General features: G+C 29.5%; 1 protein-coding gene across 2 annotated transcripts; it reads right to left on the reverse strand.

Annotated features, from left to right (window-relative positions):
- Positions 1 to 1,101: 1,101 nt before the first annotated feature.
- On the reverse strand, positions 1,102 to 5,983 carry LOC118046951 (E3 ubiquitin-protein ligase PUB24). 2 transcript variants are annotated; one of them, XM_073408065.1, is made up of 2 exons: positions 4,661 to 5,983; positions 1,102 to 1,416 (listed from the first exon to the last, which is right to left on the reverse strand). In XM_073408065.1, exons 1-2 carry the CDS (start codon positions 5,872 to 5,874, stop codon positions 1,407 to 1,409), a joined length of 1,224 nt encoding a protein of 407 aa, XP_073264166.1. In that variant the 5' UTR covers positions 5,875 to 5,983; the 3' UTR covers positions 1,102 to 1,406. The 2 variants fall into 2 exon arrangements, with proteins under 2 accessions (XP_073264166.1, XP_034911952.1); XM_035056061.2 differs by lacking the exon at positions 1,102 to 1,416 and adding an exon at positions 2,736 to 2,905.
- Between the last annotated feature and the right edge of the window lie 12,434 nt (positions 5,984 to 18,417).

Genomic DNA, 18,417 nt, shown 5'->3' on the forward strand with positions numbered 1-18,417 from the left:
TTCTGCAATATATGATTTTAATTCGGCAAATGTCACACATAAGTATCACAATTGGCAAGTGTCAATATTCAACACAATGTAGGATGACTTGAATTATGGAAATAAAGAATGGAGACTATTTTTATTATTAAGTAAACGCTAGCTTGGAATGAATATTAGTTATAAGATTTATCAAAAATATTGAAATTATATAAATGTCTCTATCTTCATGACTCATAATGACTTCTTGACTCATAATAAGCGATCATATATGTTAATAATATTATTATTTAATTGGATATATATCACATATAACTATCATGGTTGGCAAGAGTCAATATTCAACATTATATAAAAGTATAACTAACATTATATAAAAGTATAACTTAGTTGGTTATAATTAATTCATAGAAAATCAACTAAAAAGAAAAGAGTTTGAATCTTGTCATTTTCATTTCTCAACTCACATCTAAATTTATAATCAACTAAGAATCTTGAGTTGACATGATATTTTTTTTAGTTTGACTTCTAAAAATAACTACTTAGTTGTGAGTCACGTTGAGAAGTGTATGTATCTTTAATATATAAAAATAACTATATGAAAAGATTTAAATTATAATCATTTTTAAACTGTAATGAAATTTTTATTTCTACTATTCAATAAATGATAGCTTGAAATGAATATTAGTTATAAAATCAATAAAATATGGAAATGATACATATGTCTTTGTCTTCATAAATCATAAGTTAAAAATGTTATTCTTTGACTTGAAATCAATGTTGACTAAATATTTAGACAAATCAATAAGAGTTAAAATTATTAAAAAAAAATCATTTAAATTAAAAACTTAAGTGGTTAAATAAGGTAATTTTGTTTCTTTATAAAAAAAAAAAAGGTTTTGAATTAGCTAATCTTCAAAAGAAAACATTCAGTCGATGGTGAATTTGTTTTTTCCAGCCCATTGATCGATTAAGCTCATATCCCACATGATAACGGCAACTTTAAGTTCTCAACCATCAGCATTAGTGAGCAATATTCAGATGCAATGAAAATAATGTAATTTTAAATTTCTTTTATTGACGCTTCCATTCGGTACATCTTCAAATATATACAATAAAATTAGGTCCCTCTCTCGTTTCATTAGTGATTCAATTTAAAAATTTTCAAGCTGCTATTTAGTCAACTGTACTCACCTACTCACCTTTGAAGGAATTATATATATATATAATGTCTTGAATTTTCCAAATAGTAAAATTGGCACCTGATGCTTATAATTAAACCAATTTTCTTTGTATTTATGACACATGCTTCGCCTTTTAGATCATCATTCCTTGTTGAAGTAAGAGTGCCCTAGCCAGATGCAGAGTACTGCTCTAAAATCCGGTCATCTACACAATGGCCATTGGCTTCAAGATACAAGGAGATCCTACGACTTGCTTTTATTACAAATAGCATGTTGAGGATATAGTAAGAAATACACCAGAGAGCATCCAAATTGAAGAAAAAAAACCGAAACAGGAAATAAATGTTTACGATTCTTTTCATACAGTAGTTACTTGAGTTGTACGTGGAGTTGATCATTACCCGCATTTTTAATATTTGATAAAAGATAATATTTGTATCAAAACTCCCTTTTATCATTTATAATAAATGTTCATTGGTTTGGATTCTATATATATATATATATAATGACAAAATGTGTTATTAACTCACCATACTCGAAGTTTATTTTCCACATTTTTAATGATGCTGTATGTTCAAATGATATTATAACAAATCGATGACACTATAGATTATAAAATAAAGGTAAAAGGCTACATAGTAGTCATTAGTCAATCTTTGCTGCTATTACCATTGGCTTCAAGGTAAACGCATGCCGTACTTAGAAACGCATATATCACGTAAGGAACTCCATAAAAAACAATTAATTTTTTTATATTATTAAATAACCCTATAAATTAAAAAACTTAAGAGATTATAAGATTTAATTTATATTATTTTTTAACATATAATTTTAAGTGAAAATTATTTAGGTTTAGAAATTACCCAAACTCAAACTATTTTATGCTTCTAATTGATTTTAAATAGAAAATAAAATAAACATGATGATATTTAAATTTATAATTTTTTGGTCAGTAAGACTCTAATATTATATTAAAAATTTATCTTAGCTTAAAAGCTTAAATTATTAGATGAGATACTAAAATTTGATTTATATTATTCTATATATATACACAAAAAAAATATAAATTATTCAATAGTAAAAGTTATTCTAAAATCAGTTTATACATTAATAGGAACTAAGCTTTCTTTCTTCACAATTTTAAAGGCATATATATTTTCTACGTAAGTTTAGTGCATTTAAAATACATTAATCCTTTCACATTTGTCTCCATCTTATCCCCTTTAGTTTTTAGACGAAACCGATCAATAAAATATCATGTAAAAAAAACCACTTTAATCCAAGAGATCAAACTAATTAAGTAAGACTACATATGATTTTATATATTACTATGTATCTTATAATGTATAGAACTAACTTTCTCTAAGCATCATGTATACACCATCATATTTACTTAAAATAAATAAAAAAATTATATATATATATATATAATTTAAAATTAATGATATAATTCTAACTTAAAAATTAAAAACTTCATTGAATTTGGTTAACTTGTAACTTAAATTTTAAACCAGGTCATGAGCTAGACCCGGTTTCATTACCACATGTGAAACCTCTAAAACTTGATTTAGCACCGGCATCCCTTCAAGTGTTCTTGGATTTTCCTACTAGCGTTCATGTAGGCAGGGTTTCACTTTCCCATGTTTGCAAATGGGGTGTGCAGGTGAGAGCATATAGAAGTACAAATATGCATAATAATTTACTCAAATTAGTTTCCCAAAACTAAGAAAGTTCCATTGTTTCTGAAAATTCAAAATTTGCCACGATTACTGGTCTTCCACTTAAGCAGAAACTCACAAAATAGAAGTAAAATCAAAGACGGATCAAGATAGAATCCAAAATAAAATCTCACCAAGTTACGAATAAATATTGCAACATATACTAGGTCAATGTTCCTCTCACTATTTACCTAGATACATATTACTCGAGATTGGAGCAATATAATAACAAAATTATCCTTACCAAAAAAACTTACTAGGCATGCAATTGAAAGTAAGATTGTTTTTTTCATGAGATACATTTGGCATTGAAATAATGATTGAGGATAAAATACCTCATTTAGGTTTTTTGGGCTGCAGTATAGATATTGATTTGCCCTTTAAAGAACAAAATTGTAACTTTGAATTGAGGGCTTCTTTTGTCTTTTATTTTTTTTTCAAATAAACAATAAAGATACAACCATGCCCCCGAGAGGAGGAAATATGCATGTGTTGAGGGGTTTCACCATCTTTTTCTTTTATTGAAACAGTTTAAATACAAAATTACACTTGAATTTTAACAAAAACAAGGCTGCATGTAAGGATGTTTTCATCGTTTCTATATGGTTGCTGGACCCAAAAGCCTAGGTCTAGCATGGTTGTCAAACTCATTCTTTGAGGTTTATCTTAGGCAACACAATCATTTTACAACCCCACCTAAACAATTCTAAGTAAATCCCTTGCCTTTTCTTCGTTTACTTTTTAGCTTAAAAAAGTGTAACTTTCTTGCCTAGGGTAGAGAATGGGGTGAAGGAAGTTTTAGGACATGATTTTTTTTTATCTTATTCTTTCTGGCTCCACAATATAGACATTGAGTTTTTTTAGGATAAATATTATATATACCACTAATAATTTTATATCCAAATTATTTTTATATCAATCTTATCATTAAATCATGCATTTGAGATTTTACATCGTCTTGCTAGATCCAGGCGCCCAAGTTTGGAATAGATGTCAAGCCCAAGCGCCTAGGTGTGGAATGGTTGTAACGCCCAGGCACTTGGGTCTAGCATATTTGTCAGACTCAGGGGCTTTAGATTTGGCGTTATGGTCAAGCCCAAGCGCATGGGTATGGCGTTGTCGCCAGGTTCAGAGGGCTTGGGTGTGACGTGGTCATCAAGCCCAAACGCATGAGTCTAGCTTAGCTGCTAGACTTAGGTGCCTAGGTCAATTTGGCATTGTCATTAGGCCTAGATGTATGGGTTTGGTATTGTTGTCAAGCCTAGGCGCTCTGGAGTTGATCTGACTTGTTTGTCAAATCCAAAGCGCTTGAATTTGACAGTTACCCAAGTTCACAATAACGTCGGTCTGGCACTTCCAACTACCATTGCAATAACCATTTATATTGTTTACTAATCGGCCACAACAATACTCAGATTATCTATCTAGTTTATATACAAATATGCATAATGTTTTATTTCTTTCTTGAATTCAAATTCGAGAAATTTATGCTATATAAAAACATCTAAGATTATGTCTCGGGAAAAATGATATATATATATATCATTTTTAAATTTTTATATTATCTAAATAGAAAATATAAGGAGATGTTTTTTTCCCTTATTATTTTTTTTATTTTTTATTTTAAGATAATAACCAAACACTATAGATAATAACCAAACACTATAGATAAACCATAAGCTCTTCTGCTTGTTTATCTAATCTTGAAAGTGTTTTATATAGGTTATACAAAACATTTGAGGAAAAGAAGGAATTAAAGGATTAATCAATTATGGATACCTTGTTAACAAATATACGGCAATGCAAGGAGAATTCTTCCACGTATTGGAGTGCAACCTGAGGATCCCTCTTGCTTTCTTTTTTAAATAGGGAGCACAGTCTGCCTGAATAAGCATGCAAAGTTTTGACACTGCCCCAACTCTCAACATCTCTAGAACAGCTTCATCTCTAGCAGAAAATTTTGAGATTGAATCAAGTATGTGCACTGCTCGATCATCTGTTGCTGGAGAAACCCTAAGGACCCTCTTTGAGAGCATGGCAATGCTTCCTGCGTGCTTTAGAAACTGTTCTCTCCCATCTGCACATGAACACAACTGAGCCAAAAGATTAAAAATGAGCTCTGTGATGTTCCTCTCGGGTTTCTCTAGCTCTAGTTCAATGAGCTCAAAAACCGCATTAGCTTCAACAATTTTGATTCTGTTTCTGCCCGCAAAACACACTTCTGTTAGGACAAGCAAGGCTGACTTCGTGGCTTGTTTAGAGATTCTCTTCCTAAGAACCCTTGTTATGATCTCTTTGAAGAAATCAACCTTTAATCTCTCCAATATCTTTCGACAAACAACGCATATTGTTTTGTGCAATACTAGCATTGCGTGAGTCTTGACAGCAACATGATTATCTATCTTACAACGTAAGATCCATGTCAATGAATCGATGAATTCTTGGTTCTCCCTGACAAGAGACATGATTTCTTGTGATTGGTTCCAAATAAGATAAAGAATTCTTAAGCCTTCTTCAAGGCCGGTTGTCTTTCCTTCTTTGAAACATTTTATAATGAAAAGAACCATAGCTTTTGCCACGCCAGCTTCCACCATGCAAGTCCTGTTCCTTTCATTCTCTGCAGCCAGGGCTTCCAGTTTCATTAATGCTTTAGTACAGGGGTGACCAGGGACATCAAGATCCTTGATGAGTCTAAGGACTTGGCTCTTCTTGATCGGAGATTTCGGAGTGGGAATTTGATCGATGCCATCGATGGCATTCAGAGTGCACCATGATTGAATTAGCCGCCTCAATGTGTGATTCGGTATCAACTCAGAATCTCCTGGCAAAGGCTGCTTTGTTACTGGACACGTAGGGTTTCCTCGGGCTGTCTTCAACCATTGTTCTATGCTTTCTCGCTCGTATGTGATGCCTGTTATTGTTGTTACTGGATCTTTCAGGATTTGTAGCGATATCGGACATAGAAAATATTCAGGAATTTCTATATCAGCCATGATAATCAACAACAAAAATTAAAAAAAAAAAACCCTAAGCAACTAACAAGTTAATTAGCAATGGGACTTAATCAATTTTTTTTTCTGTGTCTAAAAGGGATAATTGTTTTTGAAGGATATATTAAGAGCAATGGAGAGAATTTTTTCTTAAAAATTTTAGGGATGCAGCTAGCATATTTAATAGTAAGGTTTGAAAGCATTCAGATAGATAATTCTAGAAACAAAAAGTTAATGCTCTTTTTTTATTTATTTTTCCCCTGTTTTACAAGTCTTACTTTTCTTGCTTTCGCCTTTCCATGGTCAAAGCACTAACACATAAAAACACGTTGGCAAGAATTTTCGTCCAGGAGCCAACCAAAGTGGTGCCACTTGGCACAAAATGAGTGGGTAAATAATGATATGGCCCCACCATTGAAAGGGCAAATGCAAGTGACGGGGCCAAAAAGATAGAGAGGCGCACGTCTCGAGACTGTGGAATAGTTTTTGAGGGTTGAAAATGAGAATGAGGGCAAAGTAAGTGGGCGCCTGGCATCGACTGCTTGCCGTGATTCTGTGGGTAAAGAGACGAGAGAAGAGAAGAAGAAAATACAACAGGGGCCGTAAGCAGCTGCTCGCTTGTGTTCATGCATTCAACCTTTGGCTTTGAGTTGACCGTACTATTTTTTTAAGCACTATTTTCCATGGCTGAGTTGATCTGATCAGCTAATTATTCTAATTAACCAGACGACTGAGTTATTTTGATGGTCTATGTTTTTTTTTTCATATAATTAAAAAAATATATTTCTTTTCTTATAAATAAGACATAACTAGTTACATGATCCGTGTGATGCCGCGCGTCATTGTTTTTTACATAAAAAATATTAAAAAAACTAAGATTCAAAAGTCTTAGGTTTTTCTGCAAAGTTATACCCAAGAGTTTTGGGTTTGGTTGCAACGCCTGACCCAAGAGTAATATTTATAATATTAATAATAACATTAAACTTGCATTACTCAAGTTTAAGTGAGCCTGACTGCAATACTGGACCCAAGAATATTGGATGTGGGTCTGGCTTAATATCGTGTCATAAAAGTGTGATAATTAAATAGATTAATTAAAAAAAAAAACTAACATAAAGAAAAAAACTAATGAAGAAAAAGAAAAAAAATCTGAATTAATTGGGTTAACCCTTCAAACCAGGTTAACCTGTAAAACCTGCGATTTGCGTCATGAAAGTTTGATAACTAAATAGAAAAAAAAAATTGACAGGTTTACCCAGAATTAACTAGGTTAACCCATCAAACCAAGTTAACTTGTCAAGCCTAAGGATACGTGTCATGAAAGTCTGATAATTAAATAAAAAGAAATTTAACATTAACAAACTAAACTAAATGAAAAAAAAATATTTAAAAAGAAAAAACAATTCGGGTTAACTTATCAAACCAGGTTAACCCATCAAACCCGGAATCCGTATCATGAAAATCTGATAACTAAATAAAATAAATTTAACATTAACAAACTAAATCAAATAAAAAAATTATTAAAAAAATTAAAAAAAAAAGAAAAAAAAGAAAAAGACAGTTTTATAATACAATATTATAATATAATATATTAATAAGTGAAACGGCTTGCGGAAGTTATAGTGTTTTTCTATATTTTTTAGAGTATTACTTAATTAGCTCATAATTAATGATTAAACCGCCATGGAATTAATTAGTATTAATAGTTATAGTTAACGTGATAGCAATGAATTAGTCACCGTTATAGACTATATATATACTCTGAGTTTCTCTTATAATAAATCATTTTTTAAGATCAAATATTCGGAAAAGGATTTGGACCAATAACTTATAATACAAATAATTCATTATTCATAAGTCAAAGACCTGTTGATAACTCGAACAAGAACGTCAAAAAAACTATATCATAGATTGGAATTTTTACTGTTGTATAATATTAAACAATCCTGCCTGTAATGCTGAAGCCACAACTGGATCTCTCTATAAAAGAGCAAGGAAGAGAAAAGATGAAGGTTGTTAATTTAACAGTTGACGCGACCCAATGTGAGTGCAGGCTAGCCTTGCACTTGCAGTAAAATAGATAGATCGCGGTTTCAAAATCCTTTATTATTATAATCTGAATTCGGACACTCACGCTCTTCACTTTCAACCTAAATAATTACCATCCACTTCAGATGGTACCATATTATATGAGTTGAGATGATTCAGTGATTTTTTTTTAATATTGAATTTGCATTTAATTTTGTATTGATTTTATCTTTTAATATTTATTGATTTTAAATTAGTTTTCATAGTTTGTTTCAATTTTTTTTCTATCAAATTATAACAATCTCAAACAAACATCTTGGTATTTAGTTTGTATTTAATTTTACAAGTGTGAGGGTTGACTGTATAAATCACATTAAATTATTAATTATTGCATAAGTGTTAACCATCAGGTTCGATTATAGGTTGAGTGAAGCCAGTTATGATAAAATTATCTAATGGATGAGAAGCATTTTACCTGAAGAGAATAGACTGAAAAAAAACATCTACGCCGCTAAGTTTATAATGAAATCCCTCAGCTTAAGATATTAGAAAATTGACATGTGTCCAAACTTATGCATTTTGTACTACCTTGAAAATATGAGTGCATGACATGTGGACATTCCTATTAAAAACCCAGAACTGACATTGGAAAGACTCTTGTAGCATATAAAAAACTAAAATACTTTCTAATCATGCCTAAACTATAGAGGTTATTCATGTCATCAAAAACTGTTGAGCACATGATATGGTACCAATCACATGATGTGGTTGATGAAGTGATGGTGCATCCTTCTATAGGTGAAGCATGGAAACATTTTAACAGTGTGCATCCTCACTTTTCAGCTGAATCAAGAAACGTGCGTCTTGGGTTGTTTACAAACAAATTCAAACCTTTCGAGTCATTTGTTGCTCCTTATTCTTATTGGCCGGTTATACTAATGGTTTACAACTTGTCATTGGGGATGTGTTTGAGGCTGGAGTTCATGTTTTTATCTACGGTCATATCCAGTCCTAACACTCCGGACCTAAATATTGATGTTTGTCTTTGACCATTGATTGATGAGTTGATACAATTATGATCCTCCAAGGCTTTGACTTATGATGTATCGAGAAATTTTTTTTTTTTCTTATGAGGGCAGCTTTGATATGGACTATCAATAATTTTTCAGCTTATGGAATGGTTTCTGGTTAGAGCACATATGAAAAACTAGCATGTTGGTTGGTACTTAAAAGTGCATTTTTATTGAGGTTTTATATCATAATTTTGCACTTGAAGTATCAATAACTTCTTAACTAAAGCATGTTTTATAATAACATATCTAATAATATAAGATACCTTTAATTTATGGTAAATGTTCATTTTAAATGCAGGCCTATCGCATAAATAAAATGATTGATTAATAAGTTTAAGTACTGAAATTGAAAGGACAAAGAGAGGGCCAAACTTAAAAAAGAGATATTGGTGCAGTCCAAACTGGAATATTGTTCAATAATTAGGTCATATCTGGAGCTGTAGATCTCGGATTTAGGTCTGCTTTATATGAATAGAAAGATAAGACATAGGCCTACAATTTTCATGCGGAGTCCAAGATTTAAAAAGGTTGTTTTCAAGTCCAAATTATAGCAACAACAGAGAAGTCTGAATCTGTCCTGTAGCCCAGACATTGTTTAGTGTTTAGCCCATATCTCAAGTTCTAAAAGTTCAAATGACCTTAATTTTTTTTCCTGGAAAGATACAACAATTTCCTAGAACTTTCATAAGTACAGTTAGTTCCAATTCTGATGTTAGCAATGACGTTTTATTCAGACAAGAAGATAAGGATTTTCACCAAGTCAAGAGTTGGCCACCCATTCAACAATTAGTCATCAAATCAATAGTTTTAAATTTTGGCCTATAAAAGGAGGCATTTTCCATGCATTTAGGTTTCTTGTTTGTTCAGAACAAAATTATGCTCTTTATTTTTTTTCTTTATATTTTTGTAATGTTTAAGTTTTATTTCATATTATATTTTCCTTAATTTCTTATTTATGCTTTTCATTTCCTTTACTATACTTATGTTCTTATGCTATTTATTTATGTTTCTCTTCTTCATTATGTTTAGCTAAGTTTATTATGTCAAGGTGAAAAGGTTTCACTAATGGTGTTAGAATAGGTATAATATAAACTCAACATGGACTTCAATGTTTATATCCAAAAAAGTTTGTTATTAACATGTCTTATCTTTTTATCTTACTAATTCTTAATACCTTGCTTGTTAAATGGTTAATCTAGATTTGTGTTGTATAACACTTGTTAAATGGTACAATAAATGCTTGGCACAATAAATACTTGGCACTTTCATAGCTAATCGTATGGTATAACCTACACATGTGCTATGAAAGGAACTTGATTTATTGTTAACATAAGTTAGCATCATGAATTCCTGATAATATTTAAAAGTATGGTGTTACTAAAATAAGATAATTAATATGATCATGTTAAAAATTTATAATGAACTATTAAGGATAAATTATTTGATTGGAACCTCTTTTATGTGTGGTTTCTAGTTGATTAATAAAAAGAGTTTATACCATACTTATTTCTAATACTATTAGTGGATCCTTTAACATTGATAATTATTTTATAATTGTTTAATCCTCACATTAATCTTACATCTCAAAGTCCTCTTTAACTTCTTCTTTTTATTGTTGTTTATAATTTATATAGTTAACATCCTTGTGGTTCAACCCCGGTCTTGCCGGGTTATTTATTAATCGACACTCCTACACTTAGAAGAAGACATCAATATTTTGGTCATGTCACATGTTCATACTACATAAAAAAACAACAAGACATTTACGTTAATAAACGGGGGCACAACATCTTTTCTTTACTGCCACCGACGTTTCTTACCAACATATAACATGTACAGAAAGAATATAAATAATTTTTTTATTGGCAAAGTTGAAAAGAATGTTACACCCCCACATCTTTATGGTGAAGAATTGTATGACGTGGTGTTAGAGTATGGTAACATTGTGTTTGGTTTGTAGTCCAGTAAGCAAAAGTTTTCTAGTTTTGATTTGACCCACAACTGGGTAAAACAAAGTATTTTCTAGGAGCTTCCGTATTGGAAGACCAATCTCTTTCATCATAACCTTAACGTCATGCACATAGAAAAGAACGTGTTTGAGGACATTTTCAATAAAATTATGGACATAAAGGGAAAGACAAAGTACAACATCAAGGCTAGAATGGATATAGTGTTGTTTTGTAACCGTAAAAATATGAAGTTAGTTTTTGATGGGTCACGGGTCGTAAAGCTCAGTGTAAGCTTCGCTTTAGAGAATAATGCATAACTACTTGTCTACCAATGGCTTAAGAGTCTGCTTTTTCTCGATGGACAGGCCTCAAACATATCAAGGCTGGTTAATCTGGATGAATGCATATTGTATGGAATGAAGAGCCATGACTATCACTTGTTGATATAAACACTTATTCTATTAGCTTATCGTGATTTGTTACCAGTGGGGATATGAGATGCACTCACAAAGATTAGTCATTTCTTTAGAGATATATACTCTAGCAAGTTGTAAAGACATCACATTAAAAGGCATGAAACAAATATTATTGAGATAATATGCAAACTTGAGATGATATTTCCTCCATTATTTTTTAACTCGATGGAACATTTACCAATACATTTACTGTTTAAGGCAAAAGTTGGAGGCCCAATCCAATATAGATGGATGTATTTATTCGAGAGGTTAGATATTACAGTTGCAATGTAATTATTAATGTATTTTCATTATTTTTTAAATTGAAAATATTTTTTTAATTCAATCTAGGTACTTGTTCAACCTTAAAAAAAAAAGATTAAGAACAAAGTGCATGTTGAGGCTTCGATATGTGAGGCCTATATTGTTGAGGATATCTCAACATTTGTATCGTACTATTTCGAGCCACATCTAAGAGCAAGAATCAACCATGTTCCACAACATGATGATGGTGGTGAAGTGCTTTCAAGTGAAAACTTGTTAGTATTCTTCAATCTTAGATGACCTAATCTAAAAATATTGTAAGGGGAAGATATTTTTCTGAAATAGAATTCAAACAATCACATAATTATGTGCTATTTAACTGCAATGATCTGAGATCTTTTATTTAGTAAGTATATATACTATTTAAACTTTGTTGTAAATGGACTGTTTATCTATTTTGATATCACAAACTCATACATTTTTTGAAAACTTCATAGGCAACATCTATAATATTTACTGTCTAATAACTCACATCTGATGAAATCCCAAATCTTTCATTTACAAGATGAACAATTTACCACATAGTCCAGAACACATGTAATTATTACACAAACTCATCATGTAACATTGTATTTAATTTTGTTATAGAATTCTCGTTTACTGTTCATTATTGTACTTGATGTACAAGGTTTATCAATTGAGAAGGAATGCTAGTGCTTCATTGTCTTTACTAAGCTTGGGTCTTAAACGAAAAGTGAAATGCTATAACGAGTATTTTATCAATGAATATATTTTCATACTGAAGAATAAGGGCATGGAAGAAAGACATATAACAATGGTGTTTATGTTAAGGGATCAACTAGTAATGAGTTTGAAGTTGACTATTATGATAGATTAGAAGAGGTCGTTGAATTGCAATATTATAGCGAGCATAGTAGAGTGTTTTTATTCAAATGTTATCAATATGACACCAGTAACAGAGAAATTAGAGTAGATCCCCACTATGATCTGGTCGAAATTAACTCAAAAGCTAGACTTCGTAACGTAAATGATGTTTTTATTTTCGCTAAGCAATGCCAGCAAATTTATCACATATATACCCTTTCATTTAGAAAGGATCGGTCACGAGTTGATTGGTTATCCGTTTTTTTTTTTTAAAAAAAAAACCCCATAGGTTGTGTAAGGGTTATTTAGGATGAGAACGAAGACATAAGTGTTGGAGATGATATCTTTCAATTAGTGAGTTGGTTAAACTATATCAAGTTACTCTATCAATTGACTTAGAAGAAAATTCAAATTTTTATGTCTTTATTAGTAGTCTTGTTGATGTTGATCATGAGGAGTTAAATGTTGTTCTGAGCTCCAACGTACAAGCACAAATCGATGAAGATGATGATACCAATGTTATCAATGTTGAAGATTGTGGTGGAGCTGATGACGATTCAATTGAAGAACAAGAAGATAATTCTGACTAACTATAAGAACGCGAAACTATAATGCAAATTTTTATAATGTAATATTTATGGATGCAGAAATATTTCTTTCATAATTCATTTGTGAACTGTTGTTATTGTGTTGGGCGTGCAACTTTCAATTTCAGTAATTGCAGGAAGGATAGACATGAAAACAGACACAACCTGCCATTCACTATGCACATCACCGATGGTTTTTTTATCCATTGGTGTTTTCTAGAGGCGAAAAGAACTGTTCACACCCCGAATAGGTGAACAATTCAAACATCACTGATGGAAACACTAATGGATCAAAAACCGTTTGATGGTTTTTTTATCCATTGGTGTTTTCCAGAAGCGATGGGTACTGTTCACATATCACCGATGGAAACACTAATTGTTTTTTATTCATCTGTTTTTTCCAAAGGTGAAGGGAACCATTCACTTCCCAAGTTGGTGATGTCAATTAAAGTTTTTTATTCACCGATGGACTGTGAATTCCAAAGCGCGGGTAATTAATGTATTTATGACTGTGTGTACTATTTCATATTAGCAAAGGAATTACCACTATAATATGAAAATTGTGGAGGGTTTTTTGAAAACTTTTGTGCAAAATGAAAATTTTAAAGTAAATTAACTGAGGGAATCACTGACGGATTAATTAAAAATATATTATTTAATATTTTGTCGATAAAAATGCAGTATAAATACCAACAAGATCCCCTTCAGTTCATTTGTTTCTCTCCTTCCTCTTCATTCATTTTTAATCTCAAAGCTCTCTATTTTTTTCCTCTCGATCTCTATCTATAGTTCTATCTTCATCTTCAAAGTTTAAAAGGTATGTATTGTGGTTCTCCTTACTTGTTATGACTATATATTTTTCTCTTTTTTTTCCAGTTTATTAACAATATATTTTCATTTTTTATATTTTTTGTATTGTACGTAGATAAAGTTATAAAGTAAACACATTATTAAGGTAAGCATTTTTCATTCCTAAAGTCTATAGGTTTTTTTTTTTATTAATTTGTTGGCTATTTTATTGTTTTTATTGCAATAATGATTGATTATTTTGTTGAATTTTAATTGTTATTGTTGAATTTATCATATAAATGTTAATTGAATATATAGCATTAAATTTAATTGTTTTATCATAATTTTATTGTATATGTTACATAATAGAATGTTTGATTGTTTTGTTGAATTTTAATTGTTATTGTCGAATTTGTATAGATGTTAGTTGAATATATAGAAATAAATTTAATTCTTTTTTTGTAAATTTTTTTTTGTAAAATTTGTATAGATGTTAGCTTATATATATGATTTTTTTCTCTATTTTATGATTAGAAACATTATATTATCACATTGCAAATGAGATGAAATTGAATAATATAAAATTTATGGTATAAATAAAATAAAATAAATTGGTTTATAACATATATCTTGTCAATTATTTTTTATTGGTCGGCATCTAATTACACGTTATCGTTGCACAAATTGGTCTATCAAATAAAAAAGAATTCTTCCTCGTGTGCTTAGTTATGATAGAATTGTAATTATAATGAGAAAACAGATGAAGAAAATAAATAGAAAAATAGACATAATATTTAGCGCTGAAGAATATAAAATCCCCTGCATACCTTTCTATTTTTTTATGAAAGAATAAAAATAAATAACGGAATATTGGCCGGTTTAATTGAACCTTTCAGTGGTCGTCTTGACTAATTACTTAGTTCGCCGTTTTTGCTCTCTCTCTCTAAGAAAAATTCTTGTTTAATCTTTAGCGTGATATATACATAATATAAAAGGCATTTTCGTTACCAAATCCTCACATCTTCCCTTGTCCACGGTTTTTTTTTTTTAATATATACAGTATATACGGCTTCCAGAAATATAGTGCATGATCAAAGTATACAATCAAATTGATATATTTTTCATTATATTAACAAAATGATACGATTAGTTTTTTTATTTACCATAGTTAATCTGATACCTAAAACCAGTTTTCAGAAAAATATTTTGACTAGAAATTATGTAATTATATTAATTAATATTTTATTTATTATTTAAATATGTATAAGATGCCAGATATCCATATTGTGTATTAGTTAAAAAAAAAAAAAACCTTTGAAAGCTCAAGAGTAATTTTATGACTCATTTTATGATTTTAAAATAAAATTAAAGTTACTATGAAAATTGATGAAAAGATGCATTATCCTTTAACATGATAATAAGATGTGTGATCATTGTTATAAAACCTTCCTTTTTATGATTTTAAGGTAAAATTAAAATTACCATGAAAGATGCATTATTTTTTAACATTATAAAGTGTGATCATAATTATAAAACATGATCTAACTTAAATTTTATATGAAACCAATTTTTTTATTAAGATATCATTATTTCAAGTCTTTTTTAGAAAAATAAAATTTAGATCAACTCATTAATTTATAGATTGATTAGCCTTACTCACAACTTGAATTTTGAATTAGGCAAGAGGTGGTCGAGTTTTATCTTCTAACTATAGAAGTGATTGTTCATAAAATAAAGGAAACTATATTATTTATAAACATTTAATTTAAAAAACTGCAATTAAAAGTCAAAATCTTTTATAAATGTATAATGAAAAGTCATAGTGATGATTGTTGGTGAAATAAAGTTGTAATCTTTAAGAACATTTACAATCCTTTAAATTTGTATATAATGAAAAAATTAATTACAAATCTTTTGATACAATGGACATGATTGTTTATAACAAGAGAATCTGAATTCGTGAAGATGTATGATTTACACTCTTTAATATAATAAGAGTGAATATTTATTAAAAAATTTAAAAAGATATTATTATAAACAATATTAATTTAAAGGGCGCGACAAAAAACCACAATAATTTATACACATGCAATGAAAAAACATAGTAATGATTATTGGTAAGATAGACTTGTATCTTTAATAATTGTCGTAACCTTTGAAATTTATAATTATGGTAAAAATATACATTTTTTTCTCTTATAAGAGAAGTCATCGTTTAGAGAAAAACTTTCAAATTTTGAAGAGGAAATGATTTATATACCCTGTAATATAACAAGACATGATTGTTCATAATAAAAAAAAATGAAGACATATGATTTATAAATATTATTAATTTAAATGATACGATTAAAAAACATAATTTTTTATATAAATATGTAATAAAAAGTCATAATGATGAGTCCATGACTATTAATTGGATACGTTGTAATTTTTATAATTATTATATTTCTTGATATTTTATGTTCTAATAAAAATAATATATTGTTTTTTTCATATAAGAGTTATATAGTTGTTCATAAGCGAATATAAAAACACGTAGAGGGATTTTTATGAACATTATTAATTTGAATAAATATGACTAAAAACTACTTGTTTTACAGGGGCATGATGAAAATATATAAAATTTCAATAATATATCTTTTAAGAAAATAAATAAGAGTTTCAATTATATATATTATTTTTATTATTATTATATATGATTAAATATTCTTATTTTATTAAAATCTAAATTTTAAAACACACTAAAATTAACGAAATTATCATGCATACAAAGTAAAGTTGCTAAATAATATAGCAACTCATAAAAGCTACCTAGCCAGGTCGGATCAGCAATTATTTTCTAGTTGGCTTCCATAACAATTCGTGGCAGCATCAAGGAAACATAGACACGTGTATTTTTTAAAAAAAGAATATTTACAGTAATATAATAGAGTTAAATTAAAATAGTACAGTTAGAAAGATGGTAACCGAAAGAATAAAAGCTTACAATAGCAATATCTAAAAAGAGTAAGCAAACAAAACCAAACTAATTAGATTAGTTTAAGATATATTCAGGATTTTTAATTAGATTAAAATTTATATAATTGAAGTTTCTAATTGAGAATTTCAACCAAAAAACCAAATAGTAAAAAGTAAAATAAATAATTATATTTCAATTAGGAACTTTGAACTAAAAAATAAGTTGATTGTGAACTAACTAGATAGACCACTAAACACCTTTGCAAGAAAATAATAGTCTGACACCGAAAATTATCTTTGATCAACATGTACTATTCCTAAAGATTTTGTTTAGGATCTCCGGACAAATAACTTAAAGACTTGAACCAATATATGAATTTACCTCAAAAAATCCAATCATTACGATATTAATCATAAACTAGTTTTTGCTCTTTAAAATTATAGCTTTACCTATTTAAGTCTAAATTAACTTTTAGATAAATCATCCACATTTAAATTTATGTATTTTTGAAAAAACATTCTTTCTTATAATCAGATTAATAATGAAAGCTGAACTTAAAATATAGAAAGGAATAATCATCACTTAAAAATACCAAAAAATAACAAAATCCTAAAAATTATGTTCTTAACGTATTCGCGTTGTTTTCAACATCTTTTCCAAAAAAAAAATAAAAAAATAAAAAATAAAAAAGAATAAGAAAAAAAAAAGAAAAAAAAATAGATTTAATTTTTAGTGATCTAATTATAATTATAGGAGGGAGGTAACCGTTTTGAAAATTGGAAACTCTCTTACTAAACAACCTTTTTTTTTTTTTTTTTTCTAATCATATCGTCTATATTCATTATATTAATCCAAGAGTCCATTTTTCTTTGCTTTGTTTCCATGTTATTAAATAAATGGTTAAGATTTATTATTGAAATCCAATGATTGATCTTAGTTTACTTTGCCTTCAAGTCAAAGAAAAATTTCACCTATAATAGGTGATTACACACACGCGCACACAAAATGAAGGATTTTAGAAAGACTAGAAAAAAAAAAAAAACACAAATTTACTCCCACATTCTCTCCTCACACCCACATGACTAAAAAAAACCCTAGACCTAATATCCCTAAGCCAACCTCCAACCCCAAAAAGGAACCGAAAACAAAAGTCACAAACCCAGGACCCCATCTTTTAGCTCAACTATCTCTCATAGCAATTAAAAAAAAAATCAAATACCATATGGTAGATCTTCTTTGGTCTTGATCTGCTTCCTCTAGCAGTGGTAAAGTACACTATCAATACAAGGAAAAAGAAGAAGACGTTGTGCATCTCATAGATTGGTCCACTTACCCTGGGCTCCATCGTCATGTGTAATGATGTGCCACTAGTCACGAACCACTTCAAATGAGTACACTCGACATGCCACCAGAGACCAACCCACCACAACTAGAAATTATAGCCTCATCTTTTCCTTTTCACTGCCAACAACTACTCGAGTTGATTGAAACAAATAAAAAAGAAGATTGAATAAGAAAATAAACAAAAAAAAGGAAAAAAAAGGAAAATAAAACCAA

This window comes from Populus alba, chromosome 1 (assembly GCF_005239225.2).
Source record: "Populus alba chromosome 1, ASM523922v2, whole genome shotgun sequence".
In the NCBI taxonomy this organism is placed as follows: Eukaryota; Viridiplantae; Streptophyta; class Magnoliopsida; order Malpighiales; family Salicaceae; genus Populus; species Populus alba.

Bases quoted from the DNA above. Each gene is read 5' to 3' on its own strand.
- LOC118046951 (XM_035056061.2), bottom strand. From the start codon at position 5,874: ATGGCTGATATAGAAATTCCTGAATATTTTCTATGTCCGATATCGCTA. The intron at 2,906-4,660 runs GTATCCATAATT...TTGAATTTTCAG, and splicing joins GCCGTATATTTGTTAACAAG to AAACAATGGAACTTTCTTAG.